Source organism: Corvus moneduloides, chromosome 1, assembly GCF_009650955.1.
Source record: "Corvus moneduloides isolate bCorMon1 chromosome 1, bCorMon1.pri, whole genome shotgun sequence".
Lineage (NCBI taxonomy): Eukaryota > Metazoa > Chordata > Aves > Passeriformes > Corvidae > Corvus > Corvus moneduloides.
The window spans coordinates 61,576,119-61,595,654 of NC_045476.1; the positions used below are offsets into that span (position 1 = coordinate 61,576,119).

Consider the following 19,536-nt stretch of genomic DNA (forward strand, 5'->3'; position numbering starts at 1 on the left):
TATACAGTGAACGTCAGCATTCCCAGCAGCCTGGTATTTCTCTTTGTAATGATAATTCACTTTCTTATATCAGTCATTTGTCACGTGGTGGCTTGGTGGTCGTATGTATGACGTCATTTACTTGGACTTTTAGGAGTGACATCATATGTACGGCTGCTAAACTGCTGCATGGGACATCACTTAAACTGTTTTCTTCTGAAGAATTCAGTGCATTTTCAGGCAATGATCACATCAATTATTGTGAATTTTTAATTTCTCCCTAATAAAGAATGTTTATAAATGAATGAGGCATTCCGTTGTATAAACATCATTTATATTTACATCTGAAGTATCTTATGAATGGATGGGAAGGCTTTTTAATGGGTAGTAATGGACTCTGAACATTAAAAATTTCTTCCATATTTTGTAGGTTCAATATATGTAGGTAGTTATGTTACCAGGTGAAGATTAATTGACCTTGGTTTTTTTGTGGTACAAATGTGTGATTTAAGTCTTAATTCCTAAAATACATTGATATAACAATTAAAATGTAGTAGCAGATATGAGTCCTAATCGTTAACTCCATGAGAGCATATACAAACACTGATACACAGAGATTCATGGAACATTCCCAGCCTCTCCTATTAACATGACACACTAATCTTTCCCTCCCATGCAGCCATACCCAAGCTCCTGCTATTTCTGGTAAGAGAATAATGATCCAGACATATCTTCCTGCCCCATTTGCCTTTGTCTGACCCCTACAGTAAGGAGTGAGGAAGACTAAAACAAATAATTGCATCTGACATCACAAACTGCATCAAGATTCTTGCCTGACTGAACTGCAGGTGTATAAAGGCTAGATCACCACCCCACTGGGCTGACTTTGCGATGTCAGGCTTTAAATTCTGGGTGATGGACATGGGATTCTCTTGCACATGGTAAAAACCCCAGTGTTTTAAACATGGATATGACTTCTCCACCTCCAGCAAGCCAAAGAATTAATATTTCATTAATCTGCTGAAGTGGTAATCTGATTTTAAGGCAGAAGAAAATTGTGTTCAAGCTCCCAAGGCCAGCTTTTCAAATCTAGGCAAACAGAAATGAGTAACAGCAATCAAAGGAAAGAGTACATTTAAAAGGCATATCACAGATGAACAGTACCAGTGACATACCTATGTATAACCCCTTAATTTGATTTCACACACAAACTATTCAATAACATAAAAAGTGCCTGGAAAGAGTTTTGGGCAATTAACTTTGAAAATCTGAGTCTCTGTGTTCAGTAGAAAGAAAAAGAAAAAAGAAAGGGAAAAAAATTTAAAAAATAAAACAATAAAAGAAAAAGATAATTTAAAAGACAACTGTAAATCTAATATTATTACTCCAATTTTTATCCAAACTTGCTTTTTTCATTTTACTGGAAGCCATTAAGTGATTTCCACTGATGAGCTTTAGTGACACAAATAGCATCCATATTGTTAATCTGTCTGAGTGAATTCCTGGCCTAAATGTAGGCAGCAGAAACTTTGCTGGCAATTTCAGCTGTGCCATGAGTGCTTTGTACAGGGGCAGTAGAATAGGCCTCCTGGTCACATGGTTGAGCACTCTGACATAATTTTGTACACAATCCAGGACATTTAGTGTATCCACCACCACGCACACACTGCAAGTAATGAAACTATCATCTATAAGAGTAGGATGACTTTAGTGTCTGAATTGTATTTCACACCTCAAAACCATCATCCCACACATGGATGTGTTCCCAAACTGGCCCAGAATTGCAGAAGAAAGGTGTTGCCACAGAAGACCTCCTAGCTTCCTGTGATGAAACTGTTATTTCTCTCTTGAATACAAACAGCTTGGAACTGAGGTATTATTCAGGATAAGAATGGGAAAAATTAGCATGGAGTATCTATTAATTACTTCAGAGAAGCACCAGAGCCTGTGACATGGATATGGACATGAAGGGCTAAGGCAAAGCTGAGGGTATCTGAAGAACCTCATCTGCACTTTCCTGGGCTGGATTTAGGATTTTGTTTGCCTGGTTTTTAAATGATTCTTGGGGACTCCAGCTGCTCCCCTTAGTCTTTTTAAAAGTTAGGGATCTGTGATGTTTGTCTTTGCTTCTGTATTTCCTGTATTTCCTAATTTTCTAGATAGTTAATTTTTCACATGGATGGCCAGAAGAAATGTTCCAAATGGCTTCATTGTCCAAGTATATCTTTGGCGGGGGGGAGGGGAGGGCTGGATGTATACATACACCTAAAATTTATATAAAATTATCTCTTCCAGAAAATATTTTCCTTCTTATTCCTCCTATTTTATTTCAAGCACCTACTTAAGTACAGCAAGATTGACTGCCTCCATGTCCTCCAGCTAGCAGGTGTATGCAGTTGAAAACGTCTGTGTCAAAAGAGATTAAATTAGATTAGATTAGAAAAATATAATTTATTAGATATAAGAGTATAAAAATATTAAACTGACATGGCTTGGCATAGAAGTATCAGGATAAAAGTAATGTCTTTCTTTTTCAATGAGGTCATACATACTGTGGTTTTGCTGTGTATTTTACCAAGGTGTTTTAGCGTGCAAATGGGGAAAAAAGTAACATTGATGCAATACAATAGCCTGGGATGTGCAGTAAAAAAGGGGAAGCAAAACGTAAGAAGTAAGCCGATATTTGAACTTTCAAACCTGTCATGCTTTCAGTTCAAATAACTATAAATGCATGCTTAAAGATCTCTGTATTAGCATTTGCTGTTAAAAAGGTCAAGTTTGCGTCTTTATGAGAGTCCTGGATTTTGAAGCGGCCTGCAAATGAGTCTGAATGTGCTTGTGATGGCTTTGGTACCATTTAGTATAAGGGAAAACAGAGGGTCATGCTAAGAAAGTGCTACAAAAATGTTGCTTTTGTGTGCGGAAGCAGAGGAACTAATAATTTACTATCACCTTCAAGCAGAGTCCTGATACAGGACTGAGGCAAAACAGAACAAACTAAAGCCCCACAAATCTCTGGTCACACACCTCCACTGTACAAGGGAGGGAGGGAAGGAGGGAGGGAGGGAGGGATGGATGGATGGATGGATGGATGGATGGATGGATGGATGGATGGCAAAAGAACATAGCTGACCTCTCTAGCTGAGATCTTTGCCTTCCAGAGGCAATGATCCTTTCCTTTAACCTGCAGGCAGCTCAGAACGGGATAATTCTGAAGATGCCACTAGATCAAAGAGGACCTTGCTCTTTAGACTATCAAATTTAGAGAGTCTGCTTCAGTACTTAACTAGAATCTAAGGTCAGGTATCGAGGTTTAAACTCTACCCTGTGTTTCTATGACCTTAACAGTTACTGAAGCTCAAGACGTGACATAAAACAAGAAATAATCAGTTCAAAGCAAAGGCTGTGTCACTGAGGTATTTTGTCTGCACAGTCTAGAGAGAAATCAGCACTAGTAAGCAGAAATACATAGGTTTAACTTTGGGAAGATAGACAATTTTCTTGCAGACACTAAATGAAATGAAAAGATTTTGAAGACCTTATCAAGTATTTAATAATCCTCTCTTTGCCAAGAAAAATGGCTTGGTTAAAATCTTCTGTTTTAATGAGGTAAACTAATAAAATTCAGCACTTACTTTGTAAATAGTACAAGTCTGAAGAATTCATTCTTTGAAGAATGAATAATAGAAATTTCTGGTCCTCACTTTTTTTTTTTTATTTAATCCTCTTTGTTTATTCAGTTGTACTAACAACTTTTCCTTTCCGTACAGAGAATTGTTCCAAGTCTTTCTTCTACTGTAAATTATACTGATCCTACATTAGAGCCTGTAGTAACTGAAAATTCAGTCATACGACAGAAGATAATAGATTCGCAGTTCAAATGTTATGAGAGGATGAACAGAGCTCCTCCATACAAGAAAAAAGGTAAAAAAGGTTTTTAAAATATCTGTATTTTACCATGTGTGGTTATATAACTATAAAGAAATTCTTCTCTATACTAACCCATAGTCTTCCTCAGGGTGCAGTTTCCTTTCCGCAAACAGTAATTAAATTCACACTTACTTAGCATCCTCCTAAGTGCAGAGAAAGAGAAAAGGCTGGGAGGAGCCAAGGAAATGAACAGCTCTTCCTTCCTCTGTCACCTACATTTCTGGCACAGTGCTTTCCTGCTTGAATCGCTCGTGTTCTTGCTTCGGGAATAGCATTTTCCTAAACCTCTCAGCAACGTCACACCTGATTGTGAATCTTAAATACAAATGTTGTTCTGTTTGCTCCACTCACTGTTTCAATTTTTTTGTCATTTCTGTATTGACTGCTGGCTGTCATGCTCTGTACCAGCACAAGTTCCATGTATTCTATATCCAGCAGCAACAATAGGAAAAAGAAGTTTGTAAAACACTGAGCGCTCATCTTTACTGAATATGAGGCATATGTGAAAATTAATAAAAAGGGAAGACAAGTAATAGCAGTGCTGCAATTGCATAATATAAAACAGCATTTCTGTTTGGGACTGAGTGTTCTGGCCATTTTTTGTCACAGAAGATATGAAAGAAGATATGAGGAGCTAGAGAAAAAAAATGTCACAGTGTGACACATAGTGTGAGACTTCTGCAAGTAAACAACAGATACTGAGGACACAGTTTAAAGGGAAAATATATTTTTAAAAATTAACGAAAACACCCAACCTAATAGAGGTGTTGATAATGTGGGAATTTTTGTAATACAAGAATGGAGACATTTCTACAGCTCTTTATCTTAAAAGTTTTACTGGGCTCTGTAAAACTCAAAGATGGGTTAGCTGTTGTCTTGATGCAGAAATATTTGGGAATGAATATAGAGATTCCCACTGCTTAAAATAGGTTTTAATTCAGGACAGTGTTGGAGAATACCCACAAGCAGTTAAACACAGCTATGGGATAGAAAGAGTGATGTTTCAGGCATGAAAAAGCCTTTTAGTTGCTGGACTTGTGGGGGAAATACCTTATATTTCTTGTTAGATTACTCTTTTAGTCTCCAGCTCTGTAAACACCTAGTTTTTGCATCCATTGTTAGTAACCACTGGATTCACCTTTCTTTTGCACTTTGCTGGTGTGATAAATTGCAAAGGGCAGGTTTTCCAGCATCAGCTGGGAATTCATATGTATCAAGACATGAATTCCTAGTAGTGCTCTCAAGGGCGGCATTATCGCAGGAGGAAAGCAGGGCAGTCTCTGCATTCCTTCAGCTGGCAGCTAGGTTTAAGTGATGCCATTGGGGGCTGTTGTTTTCATGGCAACATGCACTTAATTCCTTTCTAACTCAGAATGGAGATAACGGGTGAGTAAGGAATGATGCCAGCACCACTGAAGTAGTATTCTGAACTGAAGACATAGTAAAAAGAGGATCTCAAGCACATGGAAACACATCATCACCCCTCCAGAACAGCACAGTGTGTGTGTATATATATGTGTGTGTATATGTATGCATAGATAGATATAGATAAATGTGTGCATATATATATACATCGTGTTAGTTACCTTGAAAGCCCACAATGTAGAGATTGACCTATGCGATTATTTTTCTGTATCAGGCCAGGCAAAGAATTTAAAGTTTTAGAACTACAAATTCCCTCCAATTCCATTCGGCACTACTTTTCAAATACAAGCTCAAGTTATAATCATTCTCTACTCTTCTTTTTCTTTGATATTACAAAAATATTCCTAAAAGTCTTTCAGATACATTTCAAAGATATAGAAGAACATGACAATGCCTGAAGGAAAGATAACAAACTGCTGATACGATGATTGGTTAATTAAGTAAACAAGTAACATTAGCACATTTAACTTGATAACTGAAAAATATATGTGCATAAAATCTTAGCTAACGAAGAAAAAGTGTACATAAAAATTTCCTTTTTGAACAACATCTACTCTGGAAAAAATTAATTTTGAAATTTTTATGCTTTCCTTTATTAATCAACAACTGCTTTACTTACAAACAGTTATTGGTGCAAATTGGAGCAATTCAGATGTCTTTTTACAACTTTCTTGCTTCAGTAAGAAAGTTTAGCTGTGGATAGTTTCAAAAGCTCTAGAAGCAATTAGTTAGCCATATGTTAACAACTTTCGGTGGTTATTAGGTGCCTTCTATACGATTCTTTCAAAAACAGCCTCCATTTTGATACTTCCTCAGGCCCAGAGTAAACAAAAAGCTAAGATGTATCTTTTCATTCTATTTCACTTTAACCTGATGGTCTTGATGATAAATACTTTGTCCCCAACACAAACTGCTTTTGAATGGAAAATAACTAGGAAGTGTAGTGGGGTTTTAATGTGTTTCTTGTATAAATCCACAATGAGTCATGTTACAGCACAATTTTCGAGGACCATAGCAGGTACAGTCCCTGTAATGGGGATCAGCAATGAGCTGTATTCTGCCTCCCGGCATTGCTGCTGTTTGGGGGCTGGAAACATCCCACAGACTCAACAGCACCATGCCCAGAAGGGGCATGAAGAGGTCACAGCATGTCTACCTAGACAACATCAGCAGGCAGAATCTGCATGTTACAGATCAGTCTTGCACCTGCTTCACTGGATTTTGTAGTTGCATCACCGATCTCTGGTGTTGAACAAGGCAACAGCCTGGCAGGGACCTGTCTCTGCGCATGCTGCTTTTAGCTGGGATGTCTCTACAAATGCTTCCTACCTTTACATTTCCAAAACCTGGTTTTCAGAGTTACTGAGCAGCAAAAGATGAAATGAAAAGTGGGTGTCTCATAAGTCTATGGGTACCACTAGTGTGCATGCTTAGAGCTGATGACAGAAAGAGGACCAAGGAGAGAAATTTGAAGGATTGGATCCTACGTTCAAAGTTCAGTTCAACAGGCTTTAAAACATGACTTTCTGGTAAAATGAACACCACCACTAACATCAGGTCAGCAACCACAAGTACCTTGTAGCAACTGAATGCCACTCTAAGTGTAACAATAACAAAGGCCTGTATTACAAAAAGAAAACTTGATTGTCTGCAGGCAGCAATATTCCTCAAGAGGCTAGAACAGAGCGGTTCAGGAGGGACTTTATGTTGAATTAACTCCTGCAATTGTCTTAAATGTCCAGGTCTGTTCTGCAACCGAACATGGGATGGCTGGTTGTGCTGGGATGACACACCTGCTGGAAGGCTCACTGCTCAGAATTGTCCGGATTATTTTCCAGACTTCGATCCAACTGGTACAGTATTTCTTTTTACCATTTTATCTTTCAAAGGATGTCTTCAGGACATTTGTGCCATCGAGTGGATGCGCTCAATCCAGTGGCATTTTTGCAGCACTGTGAAACCTCAGAAAGTTTGGCTGAAATTAAAACACATCAAGCTTCTGGGTTCCCTAATTTATATATTTTCATTTAAAAAATATTTTATATGTATTTATATTTATGTAAATATAACCCATGGATTTATGGAACCTAGTTTATGAAAATGTCAACTTCTGAATTATAACATCAAAGTATTCTTAACACCTCATTCTAAGTTTTTATAATGAAGAGCAAATGCTTATGTGCTTGCAGTATGTATCAGTATGCTCTTTATTCAGTTTTTATTGGAACATATAATTTTATGGAAGAAGATGAGCAGAAATAATGTCTCTGAGTTTCAGTTGTTAGCTGAATTCTCCATACAAATACTAGAATCAGACTGAGAGAAGTAATTGAAGAACATTGAAAAGGAAAAATGAAAAATCAATGAAGTATTTCTAAATATATATGAGGAAATATTAGACACAAGTTTAACTCTGCAAAGAGTACCATTTGAAGAGAGACACAGTCATGTGCTCCATGCTCAGGACATGTTGCTTATAGGCGGTGCTTGATGCCACACTGTGCTAAATTCCACATAGTCACAATGCACCAATTACAGTTAAAATCAATTAAATTAAACATTTGGGAGGGTGGGTACATAAATCTAAACATTTTCAACAAGCTTAAACCAAGATGTATGTGCCAAACTGGAAATGAAGGAAACAGACTATTACATAGCTGTGAGTTAATTACCCAGCATCATTAGCTAAAATTGAGGATTTTCTTGAGCTTTTTGCTTATTTAGAAACTGAGGGGTTTCCAGTTTGGATCAAACCCAGTATTCATTTTGCTGAATCCTGTTTACAGTAGCAGCCAGATTGATTGTTATTTCTGCTCTTCATAAATCAAGCTGTCCATAGTTACAGAATTCACGCAGCAGGTGGGAAATCTCCAATGTCAGAGTGTGAGGGGATTCAAACCTCCATTCAATCTTTGGTGAAGAAACATCCCTCTTTCCAGTGGAAGAAGGCATTGGACAGGATGGATTGAAGGAAATCTGTTTGCTCAGCAATTCTCTGCTTGGAAAGTGAGCTCATGGGGCAAGGTCACTATCCACTTCCTGTGGAAACACCCTGAGACCAACCCCACAAATCTTTGTAGCTTACATTCCTGAGACAGACAATGGGAACCAGATCGCACGGTCTTGTCTTTTGTGCCCTTTTTTTGCTTTCTGACATGCAAGACTTGACCTCCTTTCTGTACAGTGCCATAGTTTTCAAGGAGGAGTCTTGCAGCAGCATCATGCTCATGGCTCATCATTGGCGCATCTGGGGACAACAGACTGAGAAACTGAGGCCCTCAGCTGCAGGACTGCCTTTCACTCAGATCTCCCTCTCTGTGGACAAATGCTTCAACCATTAGACTATTTGCACAAAAGATTCCAAAAGAGCATTTTAGAAGAATTGGGAGAACTTGGTTCAGTTCCCAGACAGAAGTGCCCACGTTCAGGAGAGAGCTTGAGGCTCTGGATCCTGAGGTTACACAAGCCTTTTCCTGTATGCATGTTACTAGTGCTTCTAGGATGGAGTCTGTACCTTCTCCTTCAGATCCCATTTTATTCATGATATCCTTCCCATAGAGCAACAGCTCACTTCATGAACAGGAAGATTTACTACAAGTCTTTTGCTTTCCCTGCTTCCCTGGTTTTCATAGAAGAAAAAAAATTGTGGCACTAACAATCATAGTTTGTGCATTCTCCATGCAATGCTCAGCTTGTACCTGCAAAGGTGGGTGTTGGGCAGCCTTGTGATCACGGAAGTTTCCCAATGACTAAAGGTCCTCATCCTTCATAGAGGGGATGATTTCAGAGCCACTCTCCTGCTCACTCCCAAGCCACCTATTCTCCACTTTTCCGTTTGTCTGTTTGCCTCCAGTGACTCGTTCTGAACTAATTGCTCTGCTACAACAGCACTCTTCAAAGTAACACTTGAAGCCATCCATGGAGAAGCATCTCACTCCACTTACTAATGCTTATTAATGCCAAGGCCTGTGATTGCAAATCACTCCTTAATGTACAAATACTTGTCACAGAATCTGGCCCACGGTGTGTGCATACTGCAGTTACTCTTTCTGCCAAGTTTTAAAAGTTGAAATTTGGCAATATTTTAGTATTCCTGTTCTCTGTACACAGCCGTAGGAAGAAAAGCCCCCTCAAGTAATTAATTTCCTACTGTTATCTCTGCTGTCCTCTTTAAGAACAATACCTGTGGTCTTCTGGACCCAATATTTTCCTCTGCCACATTTCTGTTCTCCTCATCAGCACCTCTATCAGCCTCTTTCCCTGCATCCTGGTCAGTCAACCCTGTTTCCCAGTTTCAGCAGCACCTCAGCATCTCCTGGTTGAGGCAGAGCTGCTTTCCTAGAATAGCTGTTGAGTAACCCAGCATGTGTTACAGATGTGGCATCAAACCAGTGGGTAGTCAGCCTTTGCTTTACAGGTGGCTGGTTGTCACATGGAGACTTAATAAAGTAGGAGGGAGACAAGAAATAAGGGGGGTGTCTACAAGTCTGTCAGCTGCTAATGAAAATGGCTGCCACTTACAGGTGGCCAAAAGCACAGACTGAACTGTCCTGAGAAGTCTGTCAGGTTTTGTGTCACAAGCCATTTTTTCCTTTGGTAACTTCTTCGTGTTAAACAAAATACAGTTGGATTTTCTGCTGAGAAACAAAAAAAATCATCCTAAAAAATATCAATTTCCCATGATGAAAAATGTAGCGACTGTCAGATTTCCTCCCCATGGAGTCTGTGATATCCAAGCACCTCAGTAGGTATTTTAGGCATGCAAGTAACCCCATGGAATTCTGAAACAAGTATTTCATGCTGTGTTGCTTTGGGCTGCACCAAGATCTGCAGAACCACTGTGTTTCAGCTAATTGATAGCTATGTCACTTCATTAGGAGACCATGTATAGCTTTGAGACCTGTAATAAAATAATGTCTTTCCTCTCTATTTTTGTTCTTTGATACTTACATCCTTCATAATTGGAAAAGTGAAACATTATTGTCAGCATAGTATCAAGTCCTTCTCCCATCTGTATCTGTGGGTGCCAAATACCAGCTCTCTATCTGACCCCCAACAACATTCAGCATTGATGCCAAGAAGAAATTGACAGAGTATGTTAGAAAGTAAACAAGGTGAAATCGTATTCTGAAGAAAAGAACACAGAAACAAAGTGAAGAAGAACATACTCAGTGCTGTTCATTTTCTGTCTGACAACTTCACAGTTAGCTACCCAGTGTAGTCCCACTTATTTCACTGAACTTAGATCAGCTCTTACTAGATAGGAATCTGTGTTCTGAAAGAAACAATCTCCTCCTTGCAGTGCACATCATGCGCAATGTGATAATGCATAAAAACAAATCAATTTGTCTGGAAAACATAACAAGACCTACTGCTTTAATGCCAGTGACAGCAGGAAACTCGTTGTCTCATCCACTTCTGGCTGTGAAGCTCTGAGCAGGGCTATTTTATATGTTCCTATTCAGGCAAGATTCAATTCTCTTGAATTGTATTTTATATTCATACTTTAGACAGGTTAATCTTTGGTATAATCCTCTAAAATGGTTCCAGGTCACACTGAGATTGGTAGGAGTTTAGCTTTTGAGGAATGCCATATGCACTTCCTGCTGGCAATATTCTTACAAATGAAAGAAAAGAAAAAGCATTGTGGATATAATGGCCTTCTATTAAGGCAGGTGTGTAGAGGGCAACAGGATGAACGGAGCCCTGCCCTGTGCCACCCGTGGGCTGTTTGGTTTGTGGCAGGGGAGTGTTACACTGCCCACCTCATTGTCCCTGTACAGTGCATTTAGTCCGGATTAGTTTGGTGCAGTCACATAGCAAGGGAGCCAGATGTGCAAGTATTTTTGTGGCAGACACACCTTTTCATCTCACTTTCACTCTCTTTGCTTTTTGGCAGACAGCAGCATTTAAGAGCAGTATCCACCCCACTTTGTGAGCCAAAGCCACATTTAGCAAATCTCCTCTCAGTTCTCGCCTTTGTTGGGTTTCTGTCTTTAGTTTCCTTTTGTAAACTATTACTCAAAACTCTTGATGTAGTTCCAGAAAGATATTTTCTAGAAGTGCAATTTGGAAACAAATCCATATGCATCCATAAGCAATTAGATGATGATTAATCAGATGATAGTTAATGTGTTGTTACCTCTCACAATTGAAGAACACGCATGTACAGCCTTGCCTTCCTGCTCTGACTCTGGGAGAGCCCTTCTCTTGCTGCCACAAAATGCAGATTGTGGCTGAATTTAACTAAAATAGGCAATTCTGGATTTCTGCTGGTCCTATTTTCTTGTCTTGAAGTGATATAATTTAGACAATTATAAGTAAGACAAATCTGAACTCTTTGTACAGCTGCTTCTTTTCTCCTTACCCTTCTGTGTACTTCTGTCCAGCTCCTTAGCAAGTTTGACAGCTATATTTTAAAAATCAATTCCTATCCCCATAGTGCCCAATATGACTCTTATACAGATTCTAGTTCTGCTGACTAAGATGCTCTGAAGACAGTGATAATCCTTCATTTACTAGGACACTGGAATTGAAGTTTTCTAGGGTCTCCATTCCATTATATGAGATTATTTTTTTCGTTTTTGAAAAAGTTTCTTCCAGAATATTTTACTGAGGATGTAAGTAAATCAGATGTGTTATATCAACTATTCCTTCATCAGCAAAACTAAGCACTGCACAGGTCTATCTAAACAATGGGAAAGAATCCAACATCTAGTATGTGCTGAGCATGACTGCAACAGGGGATAGCTTCTTTCTTCTTTCATCTTATAACTCAGCAATAAAAAAAAACTTTGCTTATTTTGATTGCTGTGTTTTGATTCCTATGTTGACTCCTTTAACATGTGCTAGCTGTAGAGCTGGTCTAATTGTGAAAAGCCTGATTGAAAGAGCTATCATGTTGTTCCAGAGATATTAAGATATTTGTTACATGTAAATGACTGAGGGTTTTTTTATGAAAATATGATTTATAAAAGCATTATTAGTGCAACAAAAAATATATATGCAAATAATTGCTACTGGTTAATTTTTCAAGATACTTCACTAATGCCATGAAACTTCCCTTGTGGATGAGATTCCTCTCACCCATTTTCCCCAGACAGCTCTTGAAGTGTCTGTCTCTCTCAGTTAACTGCAGAAATCCTGCCCAACTGCCTGTGAATTATGTAACTTTAAGGTTGCTACCGTCAGGCGAGATCAGTCCAATGTGATGTCACTGATCTTCCACTTTGAATAATGTGATGCTCAAGTGGTGCTCTATCCAAGCTGATAGGGTACAGACAGAGCCTAAAAAATTAGTATTTACACAATATTTTAATAATCAAAAAGCCCACGCTTCCATTTTGCCTTGCTAGTGTTGTCCTACCCAGCCTTGCAGGTGTGTATTTTTTCAGACTTCACCATAATCTTCCGGTTAGCACAAGAACCAACACATGCCCAGGTTCATAATTCCCTACCCACTACTGGGCCACTCTAGAATAATTTGCAGTAGAACAGTGGTTGGATTGCAGCTTTGTTTTTGTATAAAAGAATAAATTTAGAAGAGATGTTTGACTTGTTTGAGTCTCTGGGATGGACAGTAAAAAGGGCTTATTCCCCAGTTGTGTATTCTCACATCACAGCAAGGAATCCACGGGGCATGGGCACTTTCAGAGTAGGATCAGCCGTGTTTGTCTGGCTTCAAGGAAAAGTATGAGGCGAAAGGTTTGTCTCTAACTTAGAGAGGCCACATTATACTCTGGCAGAGAGCCTACCTAGACACTGAAGTACAGAGATGATGGATGACCTTGCCATATGCACTCTGTAGCAGATTAACCAAAGCTGTGCACTTTGCAGAGTGCATGGGATAGTGCAATGTTTGCACACTGTGTTCCATGGTAGCATGACCATTAATCTCTCCTCTATGACTGAAAGCTTTTCCCAGCATTTGATAGCATCTGGCGATGAGTAAAAGGGAACTCTGCTACACGGGCAGTCTGAGATTATCTCCAAGCTGCAGCAATGGAAGGCTCAAATAACATGTACTGTTCCTCTTGGTATCGTTGATGCACGTATTGATTTTTAACAAGTCCCCCAAAACAATGATTTGAAATCCACAATCATTTCAAAACTATGCTGTGTTCTGGAGGATTTTTTGGTTTTTGCTGCAATGGCACTATATAAAGTGTACTTCTAGTCAGAGTAAGATAACTCAGTCTGTACAATCCTTACCTTACCCATATGATCAGTTCCTTTCTTCGGGTTGTATAGAGGGAATATGAATCTTACAAATTAATAGAGCCATTAATCACCAGATGAGGAAAAGTAACTGGGATTGTTGACCACAAAAAATGAAAATGTGTATGTTCAAATGGGTGTGGGCTCTGTAAAAGTGTATTGACTGGAAATGCTGATAATCTAAGTATAAAGCCAAACAAATTATAGAGCGAGAAAAGGAAATTCAAGGTAGACTTTTTAGACTATTTTAAAAGTCAGACTTGAAAAACCTTTTTTTTGCATGTGTCTGTGTCACTATCTAAGAAAACATAAAATAATTTAAGTTTACGATCTTATCCTGTCTTTGTTACTTGGGCAAACATTCCTGTGGCTCCCATGTGGCTGATGCTTGAGGGAAGGCCAAAGGAACTGGTCCAAAACCTGACAGGCAATTAGGAGTGACCCTCTGTGCCTCAGCATCCAAGGTGTCCCCAGCAGGAGTGTGAGTGTGATCGGGGGACACGCACACATCTGCAGCTCCAGGCATCCCTCAGAGCTGTGAGCTGCTGAAGGCCCACCATCCCCCCACCACAGTAAAAGGACGTGCAGAGGAGCACGAGCCTGGAGCGTGATCCATATGGCAGGGATTTCGGGAAGTAAGCCAGAGCCACCTGGACTAAGAAACCAGCACCAGAGACACCTGTGTAGAGGCCAAAGACACATCACATTATTTAAACAGAGAACTCTGCAGCAATCTTAAATTAAACTGGACAAGTGGTACCAGTGCCAAAATGTTTGTGAGGCTGCTTGTCTCTGTGCCTGCATGCTGTGCAGACCCTGAGGAGAACAAGAAATGCTCCTGCTCTCCATGTCAGGATTCCACCAGCATGGAGGTTGGGCAAGACTCTTCCACTCCTCTGCACAAAGAGAGCACTGGCTTGGGGCTGTTGACATCCCCAGCACCCAGACTCTGGTTTATATACTACTGACTGCCCTTTATGCAGTATTTTTAACTCATTTAACCCTGACACCTGAAACCCCTCACATTTCCTTCAGGTCTGGCATCAGCACCTAAGGTTATTTTCTCTCCCATAAGTTGCTGTCAACAGCCTCTTTAAATGGATTATTATCAGCTAAATACTGCATCTGAATGAAGGTTGAGATGTATACTCTAGTGGGTTCAGGGCAAAAGGAGACATCTAAACAACAACTTTACCACCAGATAAGTCTCAGAAAAAAACTAAAACAACAAACCAGCGAGATGCATATGAATTACACTGGTTGAAAAGCATTTGGATTTTATTACACAGACATTTTGTTCCCAAATAAAGAAATTCTTTTCAATGGGCTTTTTAATGCATAATATGTTTATGTTAAAATAACTATTATTGCAATTTATCATCAGAGAGGGCTTCAAAATATTGTGATGAAACTGGAAATTGGTTCCGCCACCCTGAGAGCAACCGGACTTGGTCCAACTACACCCTGTGCAACTCTTTCACCTCTGAAAAATTGAAGGTATGCTGAAGTTAAAGGGGAAGAGGTTGTTTGGCAATGGTTTTGGGCTGGGCTAGCAATAAGACTTCAGAGAGACCAGAACAGCCCTATCTTTCAGCTTTATTTGCTGCACAAGATAAAAACAACATTGTTCTTGTGACTTTAGCTTATCCAAATTTTTTAGTGAGTGCTCAAACCTAAGTATAAGTTTGCTGTGGGGTGGTTGATTTAGTGGTAATTCATGTGACAAGTTTTGCAGTATTTTTGAAATGCATTTTTAATTCCTATGATTTTTCCTGATTGACCAACAGTTACAAAATAATCTTTTTGAGTCTCAATTTTGCTTCCTGTAACAATAATATTCCAAGATGTTGATGTCTTCTCTGCAGGGCTATGTAAGTTAAATTATTTTTATTACATTTACAAATGTAAGTCAAAATTATTTTTCTTAAGCAAAGAGTATCACCCTGTATTCACACTCTTTGAAAATAAATATTTATGAAGGTACCATCAATCCAGAAAATCTTACAAACATGAACAAATTTAACTTTGAGTTTTACTGAAGTAATTGAGACTATTTACAATAATGAATTAGGCATTTACATCAGTATTGTCATAATCAAGTTGCTAAACTGAAAAAGAACTAAATATAAAAGCACCAAAAGAAGCAAAGAGAGAGAAATCTGAGAAAAGCTTAAAAAAATTAAGTTAGGGAAGCTCATAAAAATAATATATTTCTCAAATGCAGGTGGAGCTCCAGGAAAATCTGATTACAGATTTGTGACAGAATAATTTGTGACTATTTGGAATAGTGGAAGGAAAAGTTTCAAGAAGTTATTTGATTTAGGGTTTGTGTTGGAGGACCTTTTTTTATGTAGCCGAAAAGCAGTATGTAGTTATACTCAGTAGTAACTCAGCCCAAAGGGCCTTGGAAAAGTCCACTGGACTAGGCAGGAGGTGAATTCTAAAGGTTTTTGCAGCATGATGAACCATCATGGTAAAATGGGGCTCACCTATGTGACATGACAAGAATAATAGTAACAATATGAGCTTACAGAGGCATTACGTGGAAGCACCATAAAAATATAATTTTTCCAGATGTTGGCACATGTAAGGAGGCAAAAAATCTAGTTCTGTTACCTATTATCCATGCCTTCCAGAAGAAGAATTTTGAACATCATTCATGCAGAGAACAGAACACAAAGGAAAATCATATGCACATCATGATTTTTCTGAAATGAAAAACTATGGAAAATGCAGAAAGAATCTATCTTTACAGAAATGCCAAGTTGGATTATGACCTTTAAACCAATTCTTCAGTAAACAGAAATGTGCTTCATTTGTAGACTATTTCTACTTACCTACACATAATATAATTAGCTGAGTCGAAGGAATTCTCTTTCCTCAAGTGAAGAATTCTAGAGAAACAAGGAAGAACATTTAAGTTCTCTAAATCCAGGATAAAAAGTCTGAATAAACAAAAAATTTAATGAGTCAGCATGTTATATAAGTCCTATATGTCAGAAGGACATGACAGGTGGCCAGTTCAAGGAATGCAGAAATTAGTAAAAGTGTTCATTATTTGTTTGAAATTAACTGAAAATACCAATATGCTATACTTTTGAGACAGATCACTTAAAAAAAAAATTTTAGCCAGTTCTTAAGAATGTACTGATAGACCATATGCTTTGTTAGCTGACATTTCTGTCCATTTTGATCTGTCATCATTGTTATATTTCAAAGGCTTTTTAAACATTTGGCATAGTAAGTTTGCAGGATGCAATCAAAAAAGCAGTGGCTGAGTCCCAAATACACAGTTAATTTGGCAGTTGAAAACTGAAAGTTAGATAGATTGAATAACCAAGAATCCTCCAGGGTGCACATAAATTTGCATGTAGCTGTCTCAAGGCTTTTCCTACTTTTAGCTGTTTCAGGCTATAGGTTGTGTAATAGATAGGCAGAAAAAAATCTTTTTGAACAAGTCATCTGCAAATTAAATTCAGGCTTTAAGAAAATATCCCTTTAATGTCATGAAAAAACACAGCAACCATGTAGTACGAAGTGGAAGAAATATCACGTACACAGGTAAACGTCTCCCACTACTCTGTATTGGAGAAAGTCATCCCATCTTCTCCACACTCAGGTCTGTCCTGCCTGGGGTTGCTGGTGCTCTCAGAACAAGTTATCAAGCATTTGTGCTCATTAGCAATGCAGTGGTTAGTCTTCATGAAGGAAAACTAGAAGACCTAGGGTATTTTCAATTAATATGCATAGTTTTCCATAACTTGGTGAATGGTATTTATACTCAGATCACATCTCTTCTACATGGTCTGATCAGTGTAAATGTGACTTTGGTTTAAATCTGGGTCAGGCCACCACCACTTAGGTTAATGAATGCAGAAGTTTATTTGAAAGCTGTAAAATGTCTCGAGACCAAATTATGCAAGATGTGCAACTTTACTAAGGGGAATGACTTTGCTTTCTGAATTGTGTTTGTATTTGTTCTCGAGTGAAAGTTTAGAATTACTTGGTAACACTGAAAAGATGTGGGTGTCAAAACTTCAGGCTACAAAAAGGAATTCATCTAATCACTGAGAAATGGAAAATTGCTCATGCATAGCAAAAAAAAAAAAAAAAAAAAAAAAAAAAAGGATGAAGTAGAGCTGAGAAGAAAATAAACCCAGCAGAGAAACTAAGACTTCCAGTCTTTTTTGCAGCACAGGCTGCTACTATGTCCTTGCTTTAAGAAAAGAGGCAGTGGTGAAGCCTGGCATGACATTTAGCCTCCTGCACTCCTCTGACAGATGGCTGATGCTTAAGAGCTTAGCTGACACCAAAGTGTGACATTTAAATACCTCAACGTTCTGAAGTTCAGGTGCTGTCCTGCAATTTTATTTTACAACTGGCATAAAAAATGTGGATCAGCCTCTCTTAGATTTCACTGCCACAAGTCACAGTTGAAAGCCCAGTTATCTGTCCCTGGGCACTGGATTCACGGCACTGTCAGACCATTGAGCTGCCCAGTACCAAGGCTCACACTAATGTGAACCAGAATGTGTCTCTGGGTGTGCTGTTCTTGTGTGGCGGGAGTTGATAATGCTCACCACATCTGCTGCTCCCATGACTCTGAAGACCTTGGTCATAAGCCCCCTCTGATTTCTCCTCTCCAAAGAGGAGAATCCCAGCCTTTTCACCCACAGAAACCCAGCCTCACCTCTTTTAGTTGCCTTCTTTGCACCTTTCCTTGCTCTGCTATGCCCATAGGGTATGGAGACCAGAAACACACGTGCATTTAAGGCTTGTGGTGTAAATTTCAAACATATGTTGATGTTCTACCCTCAGTGCCTTTTTTGGTCATAATCAGCATTTTGCTGGCTTTTTTGCTATCATTACACGGTGAGCCAATGATTCAGAGAACCGGCCTGGATGACTCCAAGATCCCGGTCCTGAGTTTGGTTTCCAGTTCTAAGTTAAGCATTGTGCAGACAGGATTTGGATCACTTGTCCTAGGTCTATCAGCCCACTTTTTTTTGTATTAAAGCTCATACGGCATCTTCTTGTACTCTCAGTTAAATGAGGATCTCTGTAAGTGCCTCACTATTGTCTGGAAGACCTAAGTATCACCTGGAAATTTAGAAGTTTCTCTGCATCATGAATTGATGAATACACTGAAAAAACCTGAGCCCTAATACAAGTCCTGAAGGCAGTTAACTACTGACTCATCTCCAAAAGTGACCATTAAGCTTTCGATCCTTGTTGTTTAAGCTGCTTTCAACCCATAAAAGTTTTCCGCTAATCCTGCAGTAACCTATTTTACTGAATATTTTTTTATTAAATTATTATTATTATTTAACAATTTTTTGCATATATGTGAAAACTTGTCATGGGCGTACTGAAAATCTGAATGTATTAAGTCTGCTGCACTCTCCTAGAGCTTGGGAATGTTAGTGACATGGTGTGAGCAGGGATATCACCAGTTACTTCAGTACATCAGGAACAGATCTACATGTGTAAGAAACACTTTATCTTTAGACCATGAGTCATGCTATTTAAGAGATTGCTGATATTAAAAATATATAGAAAAAGAATGAAAGAAAAAAATATAAATAGGAGGTTGCTTTTGTAGGTTGTTCCGTAATGAGAAAACAAACCAAGTGCCTGCAAATTGTTCATGCTTGCCTTTTCTTTTTGTTAAATTGCAGATGGCGTTCATACTTTATTATATGGCAATCGTTGGCCATGCTTTGTCTATTACATCCCTGTTGATTTCCTTGGCAATTTTCTTCTATTTCAAGTAAGTGTTTCTTACACTCTCTCTTCTTTCCCTGAGGCATCTCGACCAAAGAAAATCTTGAAAGGCATCATGGCAGTGAGAAGCCCCTCTTCTGAGTGTCTTTTTATATAATCCTGATAAAGAAGTCTGAGCACAGGCTCCTCTCACTATTGGGACCTCTCCCAGTGGTGTGTAACCAAGACCATGTTATTATGTTGTCAGGACTGGTGTGAAAG

At 38.8% G+C, this 19,536-nt stretch overlaps 1 protein-coding gene across 1 annotated transcript in view; it reads left to right on the forward strand.

The window, feature by feature from the left end:
- The window catches only part of CALCR (calcitonin receptor), a 160,719-nt gene that overhangs the window by 93,705 nt on the left and 47,478 nt on the right, over window positions 1-19,536 (forward strand). Inside the window, exons 3-6 of the mRNA XM_032112051.1 lie at window positions 3,750-3,903; window positions 7,077-7,187; window positions 14,936-15,048; window positions 19,230-19,321. Of these exons, the coding sequence (XP_031967942.1) occupies window positions 3,750-3,903; window positions 7,077-7,187; window positions 14,936-15,048; window positions 19,230-19,321 (470 nt within the window). The remainder of the gene's footprint in view (window positions 1-3,749; window positions 3,904-7,076; window positions 7,188-14,935; window positions 15,049-19,229; window positions 19,322-19,536) is intronic.